Below are 23262 nucleotides of genomic sequence, written 5' to 3'. Positions count from 1 at the left end.
GTGGCAGCAGCCTTCTCAGAGGACCTGTCTCCCCAGCACCCCCCACCGCCAGAGGCAGGGCAGGGCTACCCCACTGTTCTGCCCCCGCCTCTGCTCCTCCGTAAAAGCAGGTTCTCATCTGAGCTTTCAGCGTGCAGTCACATGCTTTGTATCACTGCATCTCCTGTGATCCTTGTGATGAGGAAAGAGGCCCAAGGAGAAGAAGGGGGCTCCCCCACTGGGCCCCTGCTGAAGCTACGACACAGTTGGAGTTTAAAATTAGCACTTTTTCTGAAAAAAAAAAAAAAATTGTATGCAGACCATTATTTTAAATTCTTTATTGAATTTGTTACAATATTGCTTTGGTTTTATGTTTTGGTGTTTTGGCAAGGAGCCATGTGGGATCTGAGTTCCCTGGACAGGGATGGAACCCACACCCCATGCATTGAAAAGGGGAAGTCTTAACCACTGGACCACCAGGGAAGTCCCCCAACCTAGTACGTTTTGTCTTCATCAAGAGAAGGAATTTCCCACAGCAGTTTGGATTCTTTGCAGGATGAGACTCCAGGGACATAAGGAGGGGAGGGCCCCATGGGGACCCTGAGGAGCCAGCGCCCCCATCCCCCTCTGAACATCCCAAAGCCCTGTCTAAACATAGCTGAGCAACAGGGTCAAAGTGCAGCTGCCCTGGTGAGACCCCTTCTGGGTGGGCAATGCCCTCCCTTCTCTGCGCCCAGCACGTCTCCCCTCCTGTTCCTCACCCCTCCCCTCCCTGCAGCACAGCGCCAGGCAGCACATTCCTTATCTGTAATTAATATTTAACATCTCTTCAGGGTCACTGGTCTAGACCCAGTATCTCCCTGGAGGAGGGTGGGCCAGCCCATTCTCCTCCCGACAGCTGCTACATTGGCCCTGATGACTGCTCCTGCCCCCACACTGCAAACAAGCCTGCTTCCTGTCACTCAGGGTGAACTTGGTCAAAGGTTGACGGTCTCACCTGGTTTAGTCATGAAAACCAACTTACCAGCTGGACTCTTCTCACCAGGTGAGTGGGTCAGGGTGTCAAAGACGTTTTAATTAAAAGCTGTAAACATCTCTTCCAATTCACAAGGCCACAAAGCTCTCTAAGCTCCCTGGGGTAACTGTTGTTCCTACAGTCCATGAGTCCCTGAGTCCTGTGACCCTCCTCAGCCTGGCCCTGCGTCTACTAGGCTCTGCCCCCTCTCAGGTCTCCAGCCTGCCAGGTAGGAAACTCAGGCTACAGATACAGCTGGGACCAGCTAGAGGGCAGAGTGTCCGAGGCCCCGGAGCTGGGCTGGGGCGTTGGCATTCCTGAGTGTACTAGATCTTGACCGCACTGCAGCCTGGCCCCACCCAGGCCAGAGAAAGGTGAGTCTGGTGTCACCAGTCTCCAAGTCACGCAGAGCCCAGCCCAGAAGCAAATGAGTAAGAGCCCAGCAGAGCCTGACAAGGAGTATAAGAGGAGGAGGGACTCAGTCTTGTTGTTGGGAAGTTCCTGCTCTTGATGCCTCATTCTTCCGCTAACCTGCCCTGATAGGCTGCATCACGGATGTTCTGCAAAGGAGGAAAATGTGGCTCAGAGGGTTTAGGTGCTGCTGCTGCTACTGCTATGTTGCTTCAGTTGTGTCCGACTCTGTGGGACCCCATAGACGGCAGCCCACCAGGCTCCCCCGTCCCTGGGATTCTCCAGGCAAGAACACTGGAGTGGGTTGCCATTTCCTTCTTCAAGGCATGAGAGTGAAGTTAGTCACATCCAAGTCTTAGAGACCTCATGGACTGCAGCCTATCAGGCTCCTCCATCCATGGGATTTTCCAGGAAAGAATACTGGAGTGGGGTGCCATTGCCTTCTCCGGGGTTTAGATGAGGTTTCCTAAACTTGCTTCACAGTGAAAAGCCCTCGAGAAGCTTACAAAAAATACATCTTCTGCAGCCCCAGCCCAGACCTTCTGGGTCCACAGCTCCTAGGGAATCAGGCTTTTAATAAAGTCCTTTAGTGATTCCTCTTAGGCAAGTGGAGAAACCCATGCTATTCTATCAATCGTTCTCCTATTCATTGGTCTCAAATATCCCCCTAGAGCCACCCCCATCTAACCCCCTAGATGAGGGTGGGGAGCTGAAAGAAGGTGGAGCCGGGGGCGGGGGGGCGGGGGTGTATTTCAGTCTGGGATATCTGAAGACTCCTGGCCTCCCAAAGCCCCCACCCCAGGAATGCACAAGGTTTGCCTGAGTTTCCACCCAGAGAACAGGGCCGCTGGGGATGAGGGCTCCTCCAGGGTCCCACCAGGCAAGGCTGGATCCCTCTGTGCCCCTCCCCAGGCTGAGTGTCAGCCTGGACAGAGGGACACAGCTCTGAGACCCCAGCCCCATCCCCCACCCCCCCACCCCCACTCAGCCCTTCAGCTGCTTGAGCCAGTTTTCCCTACTCTAATGAGGAAGGGGCATGAGGAAGGTGCGTTTTGACCTGTTAGTAGGAGACGAACTGTAATGGGAATTAACTGAAGTGTGAGAGCAACAGAGGAGGGAAGGGAGACTGACACAGGACGAAAGGAGGCGGCGGGAGAAAGCTTCGGACCAGACAGTTCTCCCCTTGGCCACCAGGTGGAGCCATCAGCCAAAGACAGTTTGGTTGCTGTCCCAGAAACGCTTGTGGCAGTTCAGGGTGGTCGGTAGGTAAAATAGGAGGTGGGAGGGGGTTCAGGATGGGGGACACATGTACACTCATGGCTGATTCATGTGAATGTATGGGCAAAACCACTACAACATTGTAAAGTAATTAGCCTCCAGTTAAAATAAATTAATTTACAAAAAAAAAAATAAGGTTCAGATGAGTATCTTAATATTCATAAATCCAAAGAGAGCAATGAAAAGGAAAAGGAAGGGGAAAAGAATGAAGTATTTAAGAAGAACTACCCATGGCTTAGAACTTCCCAGAGGGCGAGGGCTTCCCTGGCGCTTCAGAGGGAAAGAATCCACTTGCAATGCAGGAGATACAGGTTCAATCCCTGGGTCTGGAAGATCCTCTGGAGAAGGAAATGGAAACCCACTCCAGTATTATTGCCTGGGAAATCCCATGGACAGAGGAACCTGGCAGGCTACAATCCGTGAGGCCACAAAGAGTTGGACACAACTTAGTGATTAAAAAACAACAACAAGAAGCCATGAGTTAAGTATTATACCAGACATTTCATGCATTTTAACCTGATTTAAATCTCATAAGCATTCTTCAAGACAGGTACTCATTCATTCATTTTTAACAAGTATATATCAAAGACCGGGTTGTATGCCAGCACTGTTCTTGGGACTGAGGATACAGTGAACAAGATAGGCAGGCAATTTCCTGTTGTCTCAGAGCTTGCATACAATTTGCAGATAAAGAAGCAGCCCAGAAAGGAGGCCAAGTTCACCCCATTAGTAAGTACAAAGTTCACCCCATTAGTAAGTACAGGTGCCAGAGGTTGGTATTTAAACCAAGGTTCATAAAGCACCAAGTCTGACTTCTGCTCTACCTCACGGCCTGAGGCTTGGTTGTGCTCACATTGAGGCACCCCAGGAAGAGTGAGGGCCTCACTGGGATTTGGTCTGCAAAGGGTTACATGGGAACACCACACCCAAAGGAAGGCAGAGAAAGATCTCCGTTTTCTTAGTCTCGAAGTTATTGGTGGAGCTCTCATTTAATGCTATTGGCAGTAAACTTTGTGCAACAGGCTTCAAGTTTCCTGATTTAATCATTTCAACCAGACTGCAAGGCAGGCACCACTGATCCCATTGTACAGGTGATAAAAGCAAAATGGCTTAGTGACTTGTTCAGGATCACAGGACTTAGACGTTATTCAAGGTCATAGAACTTGTTCAAGACCATAGTGATCAGTAGCTCCTCCACCAGGCCGCTTTGGGGGAAAGGGGTTATAGAACCAGTTTAAACGACTGTCTCCTGCTGGATTGGAAACTCACACCTCTTGGTTTTAGGTACAGGTTCACACTCACTCCTCACAGTGAACGCATAAATGTGGAAATCCCTTCTTAAGTTGGATTAGTATAAGATGGGAGACAGCAGCCAAATGATCTCCCCCCAAAGGGGCTCTTAACACTGCAGTCAGGAATGAAGGGAGAATGCTTAGGAAAGAGTTTTCAAAAAGATCAGGAGACTAAGATTTTTTATTTTAATATTAATGTTTTTGTTGAGGTATAGTTTATGTATACAATATTACATAAGTTTCAGGTGTATGACATAGTAATTCACAATTTGTAAAGTTGTATTCAATTTATAATAATTATAAATATTGTATATTCTCTGTGTTGTACAGTATGCCCTTGTACATTATTTATTTTATACACAGTAGTTTGTGCCTCTTAACACCCTCCCTTCATCTTCCCCATCTCCTTTCCTCTCTCCTCAGTGTAACCTCTATATCTGTGAGTCTGTTTCTTTTTTGTTATGTCCACTCATTTATTTCATTTTTAAGATTTCATATATAAGTGATGATATATCATACAGTATGATTGGAAGGACTGATGCTGAAGCTGAAGCTCCAATACTTTGGCCATCTGATGCAAAGAACTGGCTCATTAGAAAAGACCCTGATGCTGGGAAAGGTTGAAGGCAGGAGGAGAAGGGGACGACAGAGGATGAGATGGTTGGATGGCATCACCGACTTGATGGACATGAGTTTGAGCGAGCTCCGGGAGTTGGTGATGGACAGGAAAGCCTGGTATGCTGCAGTCCATGGGGTCAGACACAAAGAGTCAGACACAACTGAGTGACTGAACTGAACTGATCATACAGTATTTGTCTGTCTCTTTCTGACTTATTTCACTTAGCATAACACCCTCCAAGCCCATCCATGTTGTTGCAAATAGCAAAACTTCATTCTTTGTTCTGGCTGAGTAGTATTCCATTGTATATTCTTACCACGTCTTCTTTATCCATCTGTCTGCTGATGGACACTTAGGTTGCTTCCATATCTTGGCAATTGTAAATAATGCTGCTATGAAGATTGAGGTTCGTGCATATTTTTAATTAATCTTTTCATTTTTAAAATATGTAGCCAGGAGTGGAATGCTGGATCATATAGTAGTTCTATCTAATTTTTTGGAGAAACTTTCATACTGTTTTCCATAGGGGCTGCACCAATTTACATTCCTGCGAGAAATACATGAGAGTTCCCTTTTAGGAGGCTGAGATTTTGGCTGAAGTGCTCACTTGTGTGTTCCGTCTGACTGTCTGTCTGTCTGTCTGTCTCTCTCCCCTGAGGAGTGAGTCCCCAGGGCACTGGGAAGAATGACAGGCTCAGTGTTGCTGGGCCCCCTGAGGCCCCAGGAAGAGGCCAGGTGAGGAGCTGTGTCTCTGGAGTGGAGCCAGCACTGCCTACCCCAGACCTGAGCATCCCCTGAGCCTGGCTCAGGCGCCCCTCCTGATCACCCGCTGCTGTAACTGCCTGTCTCCCCGCCTAGATGAGACTTGTATCCCACTGGCCAGCATCTTCTCTCTCCTCTGCTTCCCCAGTGCCCTGCAGGCCTAGGTGAATGTCCGTGAGGGGAGAGGATTGAGACGGAGAGGAGGAGCAAAGGTCCGGAAGAAAGTTCCCCAGTGGCCACTCCAGAAGCTCGGGAATTTTGGATGGGGAAGGAGGAAATGACTTGCCCACCTCTGCTGCCTGTGCGACATCCCCCAGACTGCCCACACACCCTCACAGCACCCCCACACACCATCGCACACCCTCACACCCTCACAGCACCCCCACACACCATCGCACACCCTCACACCCTCACACTCAGCCCACACACACTCACAGCACCCCCACACACCATCGCACACCCTCACACCCTCACAACACCCACACACACCCTCACACCCCCACACACCATCACACACACCCCACACACCCTCACATACACTCTCACACACACCTGTGCACCCTCACATTCATGCACACACACCCTGACACAAACACACACACTCACACCCTCACGCCCCTCACCATAGGCGAGCAGGGCCAGTCAGTAGCTGCTGTGTGCCGAGTGGGGGTATAGAGACGAGAAGAAACCCACTTCTATTTTAGCAGTGATACCTTATGAGCACTAAAGAGTCCTTTTTCCAGTCACACACATGTCTGGGGGCCCAGCCTCGCTGTCTCCACTTTCAGAAGGGGAATCAGAGCTGAGAAGCTGCGTGTCTTCCCCAAAGCACCTGTCACTGGGGGGAGCCGGGGGAGGAATTCAGAGCAGAACTCCCAGCAGCTGAGAAAGCTGTCCCTGATCCATTTTCCATACACCCAGGCCTGAGCTATGAGCTTCTCTCCACTGCAGCAGGGGGCGAGCGTTGGGGAAGGGGTGGAACCCAGGGGAGGAGCTGTCTGCGGGGGGTGGGTGGGGGGTGTGGGGACAGCTCCACCCGTCACTGCGGCCCGGCAATGCTGGACCCAGGGAACGGCCCCTCCCCTTCACCCCCCCCACCATAGTTCTCAGCCATTGTCATCACACTGCTATATTTAAGGCCCGTGCAAGCTCCAGGATCACATTCTTCTCCCGGTCCCTGCTGAGTCCGGGGCAAGAAGAAACCAAGGACCCTCTCATCCTCTGGAATCGTCCCCCCAGAGACACCTGAGTGAGCACAGCTGCTTCTGTGAGTCACCTCCAGAGATCAGGGGAGGGGAGAGAGACCTCCAGATAGTGAGACCCTCAGCTTTTCATTCGGAAGTGCGGTAGGGGTGTGGGGGGTGGGGTGGGGGGACCCTGTGAGATCAGGAAAAAAGAGGTAGACTTGTGCTCAGCCATGGAAATGAGAGGGGATTCTAGAAAAGAAATCCCTGCCCCGCCTCACTGTCCTGTGTGGCCCTGGGTCTTCCGAGCTGAGCCTTCTGTGATATGAAAGCTACAACACACCCCCCACCCCGCCCAGATCCCTTGGGGATGCCCTGGGAAGTGGAGGCTTTCCTGCAGGCATCGGGGATCAGCAGGGACCCGGGTGGGCTGGCAGGTCCAGCCAACCTAGAGCTGTCCTGGCGGAGCCCTGCTTGGCCCGCCCAGCGGGCAGGGGATGAGAGCAAGGCCGCGGGGCCCACATCGCAGGGCTGGGAGGGCGCTCATCCAGCCTGGACTCACTGGCACCAAACCCAGGCCAGCACTCCCGCCTCAGAAACTGGTGGGGAGCATTAAGAGCGCGTCCCCGCCTGCCCAGACCCCTGGGTAGGCTGTGTCTCCACTCCTGCCCACAGGACCCAGCTTTCTGCCGTCAGGGCTCAGAGTCGCTCGGGCTCATACGCTTCTCTTCCCATTCTGAGGAACTGGAGAGACCTCCTTGACCCTTCTCACTGGGAGGTGCTGTCAGAGAGCTGGGGGGATGGTGGGGGCGTTGCAGACAGGGTATCGGCCAGTCTGAGGCTTGGGAGGAGGGTGGAGAAAACAGAGTGGGTGGGGAGGCCACAGGGCAGGACCCCTGGTGGCTTTGCACCCTCAGGGGAGAGCAGTGGAGGCCGAGGTCCCCTCCTGACCCACCACGCATCGCTGACCCCTCCCCAGCAGGCACACACTGCCTTCTGGAGAGAGAGGGCTGGAAAGCTGCAATCTGCTCACGACCTAATCCCAAGCCTCAGTCAGCGCTTTAAAAAGAACCGATGGCTCATCCCTAAAGCCAGGGGTCTGGTTGCGGGCAGCCCAGGAGGTCAAGGATGAGCGCCAGGCCCAACCCGCTGCGCCCGTCAGGAACAGAGCATCCGGAGAAAACATCCAGCAGCTGAGGCCAGGGAACGTTAACCCTCCGCTGCTGGGGCCAGGGCCGCGTCCCAAGAGAGCCAGGGCCTCCCTCGCTGGCACCCAGAGGCTCTCTTCTGGGTTGAGGGGAAGAAGGCGCAGACAGAGCAGGCCAGTCACTGTCTGGGTGCAGGCAGCCTCTTCCTCAGGGGTGTGGGGGTGCTGGATAGGAAGCCCAAGAGATGACGTCCTGTTGTGTTCAGCAAGGTCATTGCAGGAAGCCTCACGGGCAGTCCTTGGTCCCAGCTAACACTCTGCAGTGACCCAGGCTCTCCTGGGGGTTCTTTTCTGGATGCCCAAAGGGAGCAAACTTTAAGGGACCAGAAGAAGTAAATTCCCATTAAGACTGACCCTTGGCAGCCTGAGCCCTCTGACACCCCAGAATAGGCCTTTCTGGGTCAAGGATCTCTGATGAGGCCAGCATGCCCACCTCCCACATCACGGACTTAGAGATATGGCCCTCCACAGGCGTGTTCAGGTCAGAACACAATACACACACACACACTCACTCTAGCTTGGCCAGCAGGCCCCGCAGGAGAGGCGGGGACAGGGCAGAGCCTAACCGCATAGAAGCAGGCAGGAGATGGCTAAGGTGCCGGTCTCCCCTTCTGTCTCCTCCTTCGTGCCCAGGGTCTACATCAGGGTCAAACCCAGTAAGGATCTTTCCAGGTAAGAGGCCTATCCCAAATTCCCACCTGGAGGAGCATGGAAGCCAATTCCAGGGGTTCCACCTAGAAGCACCCTAGGGCTTCAGCATCAGAAGGTCCTCAGAGGCCCGGGGATAACATTGTACCCCAGATCCAGGAAAAAATATACTGCAAGAACTCAGAGCCAGCTAGCTCGGGGCACCACTTTCCTCCCCACCTCTCCTTGCCCTGAACATCACAGTGCTCAGCCCCTCACGTGTGGGAAGCTGAGGCCGGAGAAGGGAAGGCCTTGCTCAGACGGCGTGGAGGGGCAAGGACAGAGTGCAGCTGGAAGCCAGGGCCTGCTCCTCAGTGCGGGGCAGCCCATGGGGTGGTGGGCGAGCTGGGCTCCCTGCTGGGTCTTGAGATCGCCTGCCTGCCCACCACAGAGAGACACCCGCCTCCCCTGCCACCAGCAGACCTCTGGAGCGATGCTGGCGGACGACACGGGGAAGGCGCGGGTGGACACCAGGTGGAGTAACCGTGCACCTCGGCTCTGCAGGTTGTCGCTCTCGCAGCCATGACTCTGCCTCACAGCCCGGGAGGTGCGGGGGAGCCCCGGCCCCCCCAGGCCGAGCAAGTGCACCGGCGGGAGCATCGTCGGGAGGAGGAGCAGAAGGAGGAGCGGCAGCACAGCCTGCAGATGGATTCCTCAACGCGGAGGCGGACCTTCCGCAGCAGGTGAGGCATCAGGGACCGCCCCCCGCCCCGCCCCACCCAGCCACGGCCCTTCCCCCAGGACCCCCGGTCTGAGCAGGGAGGCACAGCCTGACCTCTGCATACTCCAGTCCAAGCGGGGAGGCACAGTCCTGCTTTCTGGAGTCTCCAGTCGGAGGGAGGAAGCACAACCTTGACCTCAGCATACTCCAGTCTGAGGCAGGGGCCACAGTCCTGCCCTCTGTAGCCTCCAGCCTAAAGGGGAGGCACATCCTGACCTATTCATACTCCAGTCTAAGCGGGGAGGCATAGGCCCACTGCTTGACCTCTGCGTACTCTAGCCTGAGGGAGGAGGCACAGCCTGACCTCTGCATACTCCAATCCAAGAGGGGAGGCATAGCCCTGCTCTCTGGAGGCCTCCAGTCCAAGGTGGGGAGCCCAGCCCTGACCTTGGGAGATTCCTGTTGGAAGGGGAGAAATGAGCCTTCTTTTTGGAGAACCCCGTCTGAGATGGGAAGCACAGCTCTGCTTTGCGGAGCCCCCAGTCTAAGAGAGGAGGCATGGCCTGTTCTGAGACCATGGTTTGAGGAGGGCAGCACAGTTGTGCCTGCTCGTAGCCTGAGGTGGGTAGATGGAGCCCCCAGCCAGACCCTCAGCCAAATCTGCAGGAGCCGTGAACTCTCTTTTCCCCGGGGCAGCGAGGAAGAATACCAGTTCAGCGCTGCAGACTACGCCCTCGCGGCAGCCTTGGCTCTGACAGCGTCCTCAGAGACAACATGGTAAGTCGAGTGACCTTTCCAGAGAGTCCTGGGCTGGGAAGAGGTCATCTTGTCCAGTCCCCTGCCTCCCTACTGGGCTCCCACACTCAGCTTAAAAAAAACATGCCCGAAATTCCACACCTAGAGCGGGTGACTAGTCGGAGGTTTACGCCCAGGGCTGACTGATGGCAAAGCCCACGGCACCACCCTCTGATGGGCCCACAGGCAGTAGTGAGGGGCCATCCCTAGGGGAAAGGATGGGGGTCCACGCTTCCCCACCCAGCTTCCAAGGCGGGGAAGAGTCTAGGGAGAGAGCTAGGAGAAGCAAGGAAACCAGCCCACATGTCGAACCCAAGCCCTGAGATGGGAGAGCCTCCAAGCTTGGGAGCATCCTTAGGCCTATGTCCTGCTCCTGGCTGGCCCAGAGCAAGTCACTCAGCCTATAAAGCAAATCTCTACCTGGTCAAATGGGGAGACTAAGCCTGTCCGCTTGGCTGTAGTGAAAACAAGAGGAACCCAGGCTTGTGAAAGACCCTTGTGAGCTGTATCGATAATATTAAGCGTTAGTCATTCAGTCGTGTCCAATTCTTTGTGACCCCATGGACTGTAACCCGCCAGGGTCCTCTGTCCATGGAATTCTCCAAACAAGAATATTGGAATGGGTTGCCATGCCCTGCTCCACCTTCTAAAACCCAGACCCATTCAGGGGATTTTGGAGGCAAGAAAGGATTAAAGTTGCCCTTGTCCTCAAGAAGCTTCAAGCGTGGCCGGCAAGGCCAGGCGTAGGAGAGGCAGGGCCAGGGCGGCCCCCACAGGCTCTCCGCCTCTGACGGCCTCTGTCACCCAGGGAGGCGCAGCTGAGGCGCCAGACCAGCGCCGTGGAGCTGGAGGAGCGGGGGCAGAAGCGGGTGGGCTTCGGCAATGACTGGGAGAGGACAGAGATCGCCTTCCTACGGACCCAGTGGCTGCTGCGCCAGAGACGAGACCGGAAGGCGCTGAGGCGGCGGGTGAGAGGGGTGGGCAGGGGCTCCCGGGGCCCTGGGACCTGCAGCCCTTCTCATGCTGCCCGCCCCGACCCTACCCGCTTCTCCAGAAAAGCTGGACCTCCCAGGGCCCCCCACCTTCCAGCTGCACGACCTTGGGCAAAGCAATGACTCTAACCGAGCCTCAGTTTTCTCATCTGTAAAATGGATGTGTGTGGTCCAATACTGAGTGTTGACATGGGAAGTAAATAAGAACACGCTTATAAAACCACTTTCCCAGTGCCTAGAACACAGAAGACACTCGGGAAATGTCAAGGATCTGAAGCCACCTCCGTACCCCATCCCTGGGCAGGACAGGAACAGCTGTAAATACTTACATGGTTGTTATCACTGCCCATGTTTTTCACACAGTGACTTAAGTAATCCTCCCTACAATCCCACAGGAGGGTGGGGCAATATGATTATCATCCCCATTTTACAGATGAGGAAACAGAGGCCTGGCCTATGGTTGGTCTCATAGCCTGTAAGTGGCAGAGTTTGGCCTTGATTCCAGGTCAGGTCCCAAAGCCCCACACCTTGCCCCCTGTGCCATGCTGCCTCTCAGGCACTGGCGAGGAGAGTCCAGCCTGGTATCATTGGAGAGGTAACAGCAAAGACCGGGGAGGTGGTGCCCCGGCTCCTGGGACTCACAGGCCCTTCCTGCCTCCAGACAGAGGAGAAGGTCCGGGAGGCCAAGGAGCTGCGGGAGCTGTGTTCCGGCCGTGGGCCCTGGTTCTGGATCCCTCTGCGCTCGCACGCGGTCTGGGAGCACGCCACGGTCCTGCTGACCTGTACCGTCCAGGGTTCGCCTCCACCCCAGGTCACCTGGTAAGCCCCCAGGGTAGGAGAGAAGGGGTCCTTGCCCTGCCTTCAGGCTCCGGGCCTCAGGGATCCCTTGAATGCGACTTCCTTACACCCACAGCTCCCCTCCAGGGGCCCCGTCCCTTCCCCAGAAGATCCCGCTGCCTTAGAAAAGCCACAGATCCACAGCCCTGAGCTCTGCCCCCACCCCCCCCAAACAGAGCAGCAGCTGCTGGGGAAGCTCAGGAGGACTTATTCTTAGCTGCCTCCCAGCCAGCCTGGGGCTAGAGCTCTGGGCCACCCGGGGAGCCGGCACTTGTGAAAATATGATTCTGGTGGCACGAGAAGGCAGCTGCTCCAAGCTGGGCGTCTCCAGGGTTGCAGGAAGATGGCAGAGGCATGCCCAGGGTCAGGGCAGGAGAGGAGGCAGGGAGGGTGGGGGCTCTCAGTGAGAAGTAGCCCAGGACCGGCTTGCTCTCTGCTAATTCTGTGTGTGGTCTCAGCTATGGTTCAACCTCTCTGATCCTGCCTCAGTTTCCTGGTCTATGAAATGGGTTGAAGCTCTCCTGTCCAGCTTGCCTGTGGTAAGGATTTAATGCCATGACAATGTGGAAGCCCTCAGAACTTGAAAGCTGCTGGGAAAGCAGGAGGTGCCATTCCTGGGAATGTACTCATAACAGAACCATGGAGTCGAGGCCTTGCTGGCAGAGGGGAGCATAAGCAGGAGTCTTCTGAAGGGACCTCAGGAGGTGGGCATGGCAGCATCTGGGGTCTCACTTCACCCCAGAGGGAAATGTGTCATTCACACAGCTGAGTTCAGTCTGTCCTGAGCTCCCCAGGGTCTAAGGCCCATTGTCAGGTATCCTGGGAGACAAGGAAAAAATTTCAACAAATATTTACCAGGAACATAATCTGTCCCAGGCCCTGGCTCGGGCAGTGAGGCACAGAAATGACCCAGACACAATCTCACCTCAAGGAACTCTCAACCCAGAAGAGAAATGTCAACACAATGAAAAATATGTCCAAGGGCGATATTTGAGATAAGAGTGGAGGTGAAGAAGGACAGTAGCTGCCTCCACCTGGAGAATCCAGGAAGGCTTCTCAGATGAGGCGACCTATAAGCCCGAGCTCAAGGGTGAACAGACCAGGGTTTTGGTAGGAGAGAGAAGATAAGCACATAAATAACTGAGGTCACAAAGGAAAAAGTAACATCTTAGACTTGAACCTCCCTTACACTGACCCAGCACTTTTCCTCTCATTTGAGCCTCTGGGCCATTCATGAGGTTAGGACTGTATCCCCATTTCACAGGTGAGGATATAGAGTCTCAGAGAGGTAGTGTGACTTGTCTAAGGTCACACAGCTAGCGTGAACCCAAATTCAAATTCAGGTCTCTTGCCTCCCAGCCCAGATCTCTACTGACCAAGAGAGTAGGAAAGTGATCATTACAGTTTTTGGGGGGTTTTGTTTTTCTTTAAAGCACCTATAATGCCTCTGAAGTGAGAGAAAGGGAAAGAACTTAGGCCAGGAGCAATCAAGAAAAATGTCCTGAGGGAAGTGTCATTGCTGGTCACTGCCAGATGGTGTTCATTCAAATTCTATGGGGACCAAGGCAGTCAGTAGGAAGACCTGGGCTAAGTGGCAGTCAGCCTGGCAGCCAAGCCCTGCCCTACTCTGGCACCGAGGCCCACATCAAAGGCATTCCACGGGAGCCTCTTGGGAGGGAGGCTTGTTTCCACCCCTGCCAGCAAGGTTGCCACAACAAGGAGCTGAGCATTCCTTGCAAGTGGTGGAGGCCAAGGCCAGGCCCACCTCCAACCGGAGGGACTCTGGGGGTCCCCGGAGCTCCAGGCTTTGGGGATCTGGTTTCCTATCATCAGGCACCTGGCAGGGCCAGCTCATCCTGGATTGGCCTCCAAAGCTTCACGCAGACCCTGGTAGAGACCCAGCCCAAGTCAACAGGATGATCCTGGCTCCCCAGGCTTCTCAGAAGAGTCCATTCATTCAGCAATTATTGAGCACTTCCTGAATGCAGGGGCAACAAGAGGGCATATCAGACAAGGTCCAGGCTGGCTGTGTTTACTCTGCGGAAGTGGGTCCCGGCCACAGTTCATGAACATCAGAATCACTCTCCCAGGTCAAGCTGCCTGCAAAAGTAAAGCTGACACCAAAATATGGCAAATTCCCTGGCCATCCAGTAGTTAGGACTCAGTTCTCTTACTGCCAGGAGTGCAGGTGTGATCTCTGGTCAGGGAACTAAGATCCCACAAGCCACGCAGTCAGAAAATTTTTTAATTTATAAAAGAGGTTGGGGGTGGAGGGAGGAAAAATACCCACCAGAATATGTAAGGGAAAATACACTTGGATAAATAATAAAAAATCTCACTCTTTTATGTAGGCCTCGCTGAGCCAGGCTCTGGGTTGGGCACCTACCTCAGTTGTCTCATTTAATGCTGTTTTATGATTGGCAGCCATTCAGCCTCATCCGCACAGCCAAGCCTTCAAGGGCCTGAGGGACCAGCAAGAGACTGACACCCAGAGCAGGGCAAAAAGAGAGCTGAGGTCTCGGGCTGTCCAGGTCATGCCGAGAGCTGCAGCTGCTGCTTTTTCTGGGAAAGGCAGAGGCTGGCCCAGGCTGAGGTGTCTGGAATGTTCCTGACAGCTGGGGGATGGGGGGGGGGCTGACCTTGGCCCCCCAGGCCTGGGAGAGGTGGAAAGATTGGGCATCCAGATTAGGCACCACCCTCCCCACAGAAGATTTAACTGGGCTCTTTTCAGAAGAGGGCATGGCCTTACGGCCGCGGTAAGGTGGGATGTGGGCACAGCACTGTTTGGTTGCCATGGAGACAAACAGGGCATGGGGGGTGGGCAGGTCCAAGGAAGGTGATATACTGAGGCTGGGGCGCCCTCTTTTGGCCAAGGCCTCTCTTTGACCTCAACCACCACTAGGGCTGGGCTTCCCTGGTAGCTCAGCTGGTAAAGAATCCGCCTGCAATGCAGGAGACGCCAGTTCGATTCCTGGATCGGGAAGATGCCCTGGAGACGGGATGGGCTACCCACTCCAGTATTATTGGGCTTCCCTGGTTGCTCAGATGGTAAAGAATCCTCCTGCAATGCAGGAGACTTGGGTTCAATCGCTGGGTTGGGAAGATTCCCCCGGAGGAGGGCATGGCAACCTACTCCTATATTCTTGCTTGGAGAATCTCATGGACAGAGCCCAGCGGGCTACAGCCCATAGGGTCGCCAAGTGTCAGACATGACTGAAGCGACTGAGCATGCTCACACGCACACCTCTGGGGATGACTCTTCACACAAAGGCCTCATGGACACAGAGGCCCAGAGAGGGGGAGTGATTTGCCCAAGGTCACATAGCAAACAGTGTCAGGAACCCAGGCCTCCTAACTTTCACAGACATTCACTCATCAGATCTCCAGAACATACCCCAGTGGGCTGTGGGCAGAGGCAAAGACTGTCCAGGGCTTGCAGCAGAGGGAAAAACTTCACAGAAAATGAAAGGAAGTATCCAGGGTACAGTGGGGTGGGGCCGTGGTTGGGAATCACCTGGCAAATTTCAAAATAACTGATGCCCAGATTCTACGCCCAGAAACTCTGATTTCATGGATCCGGGCTAAAGCCTGGGCATGGAGTTTTTTTAATGACTTAAAGAAGATAGATATTTTTCCCCCTTTCATGTAAATGTCTGATGTAGACAGGGAGGGGCTGCATGGCAACTCCACCCCTCCGCTTAGGGACTCAGGCCTGTTCCCATGCACTGCTGGAGACCTCGGGTCTTCCTGGTTCAAGATGGCAGCCTTATTTATGGCCGTATTCTTGCCTCAAGATTGGAAAGAAAGATGATGTGAAAACGGGCAGAGAGTGCTGTCAGAAGCAGCTGCGTGACGCTTGGAATTATTTCTGTTGACAAGACTTAGTTTAGTCACGTGGTCACACCTAGCAGAAGCAGAGACTAGGAAACATGTTAGATCTACTTTAGAATAAGAGGAGAATGGCTGGTGGAGAACAGGGAGAAGTTTATGTTTTAATATGTATTTAATTTGTATTTGGCTGCACTGGGTCTTAGTTGCAGCTTTTCTCTAGTTGCAGGGTAAGGGCTTCGCTGTCCTGTGGCGTGAGCCATCTTAGTTCCCAACCAGGGATCAGACCCACATCCCCTGCACTGGAAGGCGGATTCTTAACCACTGGACCACCAGGGAAGTCCCTGCAATGAGCAGATTCTGATGCAAAATTCTCAAAGGCTTACATTCAGACTCTGAGCATGGAGATTTTTAAATGAGATGGTTGGATGGCATCACCGACTCAATGGACATGAGTTTGGGTAAACTCCAGGAGTTGGTGATGGACAGGGAGGCCTGGCATGCTGCAGTCCATGGGGTCACAAAGAGTCGGACATGACTGTGTGACTGAACTGAACTGGTGATTTTAACAAGAACTGAGATTAAGAACTGTTGTCCTGGGGGTTGACAAAAAGGAAGGGATGGAGAACTTTCCTTGGTACCCCTTCAGAGAGGAAGGAAAAGCTGGAGACTGGTCCTTGGGGGTACCCCTGGTAAGGGAAGGGGCTGCTGCTTCTGCTAAGTCACTTCAGTCATGTCCGACCCTGTGCAACCCCGTAGATGGCAGCCCACTAGGCTCCTCTGTCCCTGGAATTCTCCAGGCAAGAATACTGGAGTGGGTTGCCATTTCCTTCTCCAATGCATCAAAGTGAAAAGTGAAAGTGAAGGCTCTCAGTCGTGCCCGACTCTTAGCAACCCCATGGACTGCAGCCCACCAGGCTCCTCCATCCATGGGATTTTCCAGGCAAGAGTACTGGAGTGGGGTGCCATCGCCTTCTCCAAAGGGAAGGGGCAGATACCCTTAATTATGGCTCCCTCTTCTCTGCCCTCCAGAAGAGAATAAACACTTGAGCATCCACAGCCTTCAAACTTTACATATCTTATCCCATTTAATCATCACAACAACACTGCAAGATCAGTGCGATTATTCCCATTTCACAGACGAGAAAAACTGAGGTTTGGAGCTGCCCTGAGTCACACAGATGAATAAGCAGCACAAAACTGAGGTTGGGATCCAGGTCTAAGAGGCTCAGGATCCTTCCCGCTCAGAACCACGTTGCCTCCCACACTCCACTGTGTCCCCACAGGTACAAAAATGACATGAGAATTGATCCCCGCCTTTTTCCTGCCGGCAAGTATCGAATCACCAACAACTATGGACTGCTGACCCTGGAGATCAGGAGGTGAGACCATGAGCCCCAGAGAGGCCCACGGTCCCAAGCCCCAGCACTGCCAAGGCCAGAGCAGGTCCAAAACCCTCCTCAGAGCTATGAACCACGTCAGCCTCAAAACAGTGAATGTGGGGTGGACCCTTCTTTAACTCCTATAAAGTCAGATTAAACAGGTCTGAAGTGGGGCCCAGGAGCTGGTATTTAACAGACACCCCCATGTGACTCCAATGTCTTAGAATACACAGTGAGAAATTTGGAGTTGGCTAGCAGCTAGACATGTGGGGAGAGTTCCTTGCTGGGGCGAGAATACACACACATATACACACGCACGCGTGCAAGGGGAAGCAGAAGAGAGAGAGTTAGGTAGGCCTTTCAGGAGGTAGTGAGTCTTAAGCACAGTGTTGAAGGAAGAGACAGCTTGCTTGGAGAAAATGAGCGCAGTATTCTCCAAAGTACGCCCTGTTCGTATGAACTGCCAGGCGCCGAATTCCTCCAGGCGCCAAGCCCTGTGCTCACTGCTTTCCGAATATAGTTGTCAAGGCCCACCCTCATTCTCTCAAGGAAGCATTGTTGCACCCATGTGACAGATGAGAACACTGAGGCTCTGAAAGATTAAGGCTCTTGCACAACTTGCACAGGGCAGGGCCTGGGATTGAGTCAGTTCTTTCCACCTGGGTTCTTTGCAATACACCAAACCCTCCACCTCAACCCACTGGGGCTCTGTGAGACTCAAGTATAAACAGGAGGCTCCAGAAGCCAAGTGGGGCCACGTGGACATAAATGCCTGACCCTCCCAGGCTCCACAGGGAGGTGCCCCGTGGACCGCACCATCGGGGACAGCATGCAGGGCTGGGGCAGCCTTGGGGAGCAGGTGGAACTGACCTTTGAAACCAGAGGGATCCCTGCTCCGAGCAAGCAGAGGAGGAGAGAGGGCACCAAGGGGCCTCTCTGCTTGCCGATGGGGCCAGACACGCCCTACCGCCATGGTGGCCCTGGGATGGAGCCAGCCCCAGGCTCCACGAGGAACAGGGTTGGCCTGGCTGGTGGTGAGCCCCAGGCCTGGGCTTGGGAACACCTGGGCAACTGGCCCAGGGCTGGCACAGGCTGGCAGTGTGCCCAGGCTTCTCCTGCTCCAGGGTTCTGCCCGGGATGTGTTGACAGAGCAAGGAGGCCGTGCCCAAGAGCGGACTTGTCCCCTTGAAGTGGGGCTGAATTCCAGTTGTTCTGTGACTCTGGGCCAGTCACTTAGCTCAAATGATATCCTAACAATCGTATTTTCAAAGCGCTTTCACCTTAAGCCGCCGTGTTATGTTTTCCCCATTTTTCAAAGGAGGGCCTGGAGGTGTGGAGAGGGACGGGGGCAGCCCAAAGGCACCCAGCTTCTCAGGGGCAGGCCCTGACCTAGAGCCCAAAGTCCTCCCGTAACCACCCCCTTCCCCACCCATGCTGCCCTCGGGACTTGAGTTTTCCGTGGACCTTCCCCACCCACCCTGCCCTCGGGACTTGAGTTTTCTGTGGAGCCCAGCAGCCTCAGGGAAACATCTCCCTCCCTCCTTTTCAGATGTACCATTGAGGATGCAGCCACCTACACGGTGAAGGTCAAGAACGCCTACGGCCAGGCCTCCTCCTTTGCCAAAGTCCTTGTCCGCAGTGAGTCCTCCCGTGCCCAACAGGCCAGGCAGCCCACAGCAAACCCTGGGTGGGCAGATGAGGACGTGGGTCTGCGCCAGACTCGGGGTGGGGCAGGGGTATTTGTCCTGGGATTGAGTAATCAGAGCAGCCACCTGGACTCCTGCTTCCCCGAGGCCTTCAGAGCGATTCTCCACCCTCAGGCTATACAACCTATATCCCAGTTCAGTGCCTGTTCAAGAGCAGGCTTGTCCCACCAGGTTGGGCTTGGGTCCAGATCCAGCTCAGGACCTCTGGGAAGGCAGCCTGGTCCCCAGCGGTCCTCAGTGGGGAAAGGCCGAGTCCGACCACCTCCCCTGCTGACCCTCACTGCCCTTTTTAGCTTCTGGTGTGTTAGCTCAGGCTCCTCCTGGACATATATCAAAGCCTGAAGCAGGAGAGACCCTCGAGTCCACCAGACCCCAGACCACAAGCTTCCTCTGATGCTGATGGGCCGTGTGAGCCTGGGCGCCATCTCGCTTCCCTGACCTCCCCACCTGCAAACGGGGAGCCCTCCTGCCACCTCAGATGCTCCCGTGGGTTAAATGAGATGGTTTAGGTAGAGGAAATGGCAACCCACTCCAGTATTCCTGCCTGGAGAATCCCATGGACGGAGGAGCCTGGTGGGCTAGTCCATGGGGTCGCAAAGAGTTGGACACAACTGAGCAACTTCACTCACTTCACTTACTCACTCAGGTAGAGCTTGGCTGCCGCAAGCTCTTGGGGAAAGATAATCCTCCTCCCCACCCTATCAGCCCATGGCCCAGGCAGAGTCTAGCCAAGGAGGCCACACCTTTGAGCCTAAGTTCAGTTCAGTTCAGTTGCTCGGTCGTGTCCGACTCTTTGTGACCCCATGGAATGCAGCACCCCAGGCCTCCCTGTCCATCACCAACTCCTGCAGTTTATTCAAACCCATGTCCGTTGAGTCAGTGATGCCATCCAACCATCTCATCCTCTGTCGTCCCCTTCTCCTCCCACCTTCAGTCTTTCCCAGCATCAGGGTCTTTTCAAATGAGTCAGCTCTTCGCATCAGGTGGCCAGAGCATTGGAGTTTCAGCTTCAACATCAGTCCTTCCAATGAATATTCAGGACTGATTTCCTTTAGAATGGACTGGTTAGCCCAAGGCCTTGCCCTAAGGACCCAGAGAGAGAAACTCCATGTATGCAAATTAAAACACACACTCACACACATACACACACACACTCACACACATACTGGGTGGCAGGCAGGCTGGAGTTCAGCCCCACCCCCCCAGCTCTCATCATTCCTTGTTAAACTGTCCTTCACAGCCTCTCCACCCCTCTTCCCTGTTCCCCAAATAGCTCTTGGAAGGCAGTTGTCCCCGCTGCCGGGCCAGGCTTTCTGGGTGGAATCTGAGCCGTCCAAAGTCGAGTGCAAGGTCAGGCATCAGGCCCTCAGACCCTGCCTCCCTCTGTCCGCCTCTCCTTTCCATCACTTCCTCTGAATCCCTATCCCTCCCTCCATCAGAGCCTTCCCAGGGACCAGTGTCATGCGGTGGTTTCAGGCTGTTGGGGTGCTCGCTGGATGATCATGCCTCAGTTTCCCCATCTGTATTAGAGGATAATAATGTCACCAACGGACAAGGCTGCTGTGAGGATTAAATGAGTTAATAAGCAGCACGTGGTGCGTGCTATGTGAACAAAAACTGTTCTCACTGTCCCCTGGTGATCCGTGTCCACACCAACTTGGACTTCACCCTGAAGCCTCCAGGAGACTTTCCTAGTGCTGCCCTGAACCTACCAGAAATCCCAGTCTGACCATGCTCCACCCTAGGACTCTGATCCTAGCAGTGGGTGGATTTTGTCCATGGCGATTCTCCAGGCAAGAATACTGGAGTGGGTTGTCATGCCCTCCTCCAATGGATCTCCCCAACCCAAGGATCAAACCCAGGTCTCTCGCATTGCAGGTGGATTCTTTAACATCTGAGCCACCAGCAAAGCCCAAGAACGCTGGAGTGGGTAGCCTACCCCTTCTCCAGGGGATCTTCCCGACCCAGGAATCGAACCTGGGGTCCCCGGCATTGCAGGTGGATTCTTTACCAGCTGAGCTACCAGGGAAGCCCTTGGGAAGAAAAACACCATTTATTGAGCACCAACTGTATGCCAGGGTCCTGCTAAGGGCTTTGTTCACGTGAACTCAGATATTCAGAATCCACCACCACCCACACCAGGTAGGACTCAGGAAAGAACCAAGGCACAGATAGGTCAGGGAACGTTCTCCAAGCCTTAGAGGGAGGCCCTGCCAGACCAGGAGTTGAACCCACACCCAAAGGCCATGCCCCCAAAACCCAATAGGAGTGAGGGTGCTGAGCCTTCTCCAACTCCCATTTGCTCTGGGTTTCAGCTTACCTGGGGAAGGACGCTGGCTTCGATTCGGAGATGTTTAAAAGTAAGGAGGCTGGGGAGGGATGGGCTTTCAGGGAGGAGGTGTGTGGGGTCCCTTTAGAATATAACCATCCATTCCCCACAAAGGGATGTCCATGTGGGGATTGCCTATAAACTGTTAATACTTGTGGACTGGCTTCTGGGGGCCCCTAAGCACCCAGAGCTGCCGCTATCTACTGGGCTGTCCAGTGGCCAAAGCTGAATGAGAAAAAGGCAAAGCCAAACAGACAAACAGATATTTGCCATTTCAGTTCACCTGGTCCCACCTAAAGAAATCTCTTCCCCACGCCGCAGCCCCCAGCATCAGGCTCTTCTCCTCGTTAAGACCACCTGGAGAACTGTGAATCCTGACCCAGAGGAGTGGGGACACCCCAGAAGGGTCCTCCTCACTCCCATCTAAGCCCCAGACTAAGCCAACACGGCCTCAGAAAACTTCTGTCCTAAATTTCTGTTCCCACCAGGACTGATGTTTGGCCCCAGCGTAGAATTCACATCAGTGCTGAAGCCAGTCTTCGCCCGTGAGAAGGAAACCTTCTCCCTGAACTGCCTATTTTCGGAAGATGTGTTAGACGCCGAGCAGAACATCCAGTGGTTCCGAGACGGTGAGGAACCCCGGTCCCAGCCCCCATCCTGCAGAGGCAGAGATAGACCCCTGATGGAGAGAGGAACTCAGCTATGCCTCTCCCCCAACCTGTACAAGCCAAGTGATGAGCGTGGTCGAGGCAAAGGGAAGGTGAACAAGCCAGGTGGGCTCAGATCAAATCACCCTGCAAAGGGCCACTGAGCATCCGCGGTGCCAAGCCCTGCACTGGGTGCTAGGGCAGGGGTAGGCACAGACACGCCATGAAGTCAGGGGACCCTCCATCCGAGAGAGGGCAGGAAGCCAAAACACAGCTGCAGCCTCTGCCGCTTGAGAGCCTCTGGTCAAGAGCCCTTTACGCACACACGACCGCCATCAGCACCCTCGGGTGAGGCCGTATGAAGCAACAGGAATAGAGGCCAAGCGCAGGAGGCAGGTCAGCCTAAGGAGGGTCAGGGCACTTGCCTCGGGCTTTTCAGAGTCAGTCTGTGGGTGCAGGCAAGAACTGCTACTCGTGAGCTGGAAGACCTCTGGGGGATCACAGGCCAGGGCTGGGGAAGGCCCAGTCAGTTCAGGCAGGAAGAGACAGACCAGCCAGGGAGGAGACAGATGGCTGGACCTCCTGCCCTATTCCTGACCAAGCCGGCAGCCGAAGGGCCAGGAGTGCAGCACCCCCAGCAACTTGAGCCTAGGGAGGTGCCCCTTGGGGGGCTAGGGGCAGAGGAGTAGAGAAGCCACGAGCCCCAAGAAACAGCTGTGGTAACAGGCCAAGATGTCCCCCAAACCTGTAGATCCTCAGGAACAGAGGTGCTGACAGGGAGGAGGGGCCTTTGCGGGGTCAAGGAGCAGCAGAACAGAGGTGCTGACAGGGAGGAGGGGCCTTTGCGGGGTCAAGGAGCAGCATGGTGTACAGCAGGACCTCGGGCGAGGCCTGGAGCCCCTGGCCCCTGCCCTGAGTCCCCGGCCCTCTCCCAAAGGTCCCACCTGCCGACCTCCCACGCTCCTCCTTGACCCTGACCCTCCTCACCAACACCCCAACCCTCTCATTAAGTTCTCTCCCCCTTTCCTGAGTCCCCATCCCCCAAACAAGACCCCTCCCTTCCTTGAACTCACAAACCCTCACCCACCAAGCCCTATCTCCTTCCTTGAGCCCCTAGCCTCCCAAAGAGCCTCTGTCTCTCACACCAGGCCCCCACTGCTCTTGTTTCCACTTCCTCAGAGAACCTCCAACTCCTCACCAAGCCAGCAGCCCCCGGCCCCTTCCCCAGGCGCTCCCCGCCCCCTACCCCCACCCCCACTAAGCCTGCTACAGAGGAGAGTTCATAGACCACCTTGGCAGAGTCCTGAAGGTCACCACCCCCTTCCCCAACTCCCCAGCAGAGCCTCGGTCTCTAGCCCGACCAACCGCATCTCTGCCTGTGAACCCCGAAGCACCTACGGGTTCCCGGGTGAGCTCCAGATCTCCCAGGGGCTCACCCTGGAACCCCTCTCCCCGCAGGGAGGCTGCTGAGGTCCTCCGGTCGCCGGCAGATCCTCTACTCTGACCGCCAGGCAGTCCTGAAGGTGGCCTGCGCCTACAAGGAGGATGAGGGCCTCTACACGATCCAGGTGCCTTTGCCCTTTGGGCTCCGGGAGCAGAGCACCTACGTGTTTGTGAGAGGTAAGGGGTGGCTGGGGGAGGGTGCCCAGCC

General features: G+C 54.8%; 1 protein-coding gene across 4 annotated transcripts in view; it reads left to right on the top strand.

Annotated features, from left to right (window-relative positions):
• The first annotated feature begins 6470 nt into the window (after positions 1-6470).
• MYOM3 (myomesin 3) overlaps positions 6471-23262 on the top strand; it is a 52149-nt gene continuing 35357 nt past the window's right edge. Inside the window, exons 1-10 of one of the 4 annotated variants that reach the window (XM_040229569.1) lie at positions 6471-6623; positions 8939-9117; positions 9792-9872; positions 10699-10858; positions 11544-11701; positions 16834-16929; positions 18479-18567; positions 20951-20995; positions 21453-21593; positions 23070-23231. In XM_040229569.1, coding sequence (XP_040085503.1) covers positions 8957-9117; positions 9792-9872; positions 10699-10858; positions 11544-11701; positions 16834-16929; positions 18479-18567; positions 20951-20995; positions 21453-21593; positions 23070-23231 — 1093 coding nt within the window. In that variant the 5' untranslated portion in view covers positions 6471-6623; positions 8939-8956. Of the gene's footprint in view, positions 6703-8938; positions 9118-9791; positions 9873-10698; positions 10859-11543; positions 11702-16833; positions 16930-18478; positions 18568-20950; positions 20996-21452; positions 21594-23069; positions 23232-23262 lie in introns of all 4 variants that reach the window. The other 3 variants (XM_040229568.1, XM_040229565.1, XM_040229566.1) reach the window with 3 other exon arrangements.

This window comes from Oryx dammah, unplaced genomic scaffold (genome assembly GCF_014754425.2).
Source record: "Oryx dammah isolate SB20612 unplaced genomic scaffold, SCBI_Odam_1.1 HiC_scaffold_27, whole genome shotgun sequence".
Taxonomy (NCBI): Eukaryota; Metazoa; Chordata; class Mammalia; order Artiodactyla; family Bovidae; genus Oryx; species Oryx dammah.
This window is presented reverse-complemented; position numbering and strand designations above follow the sequence as displayed.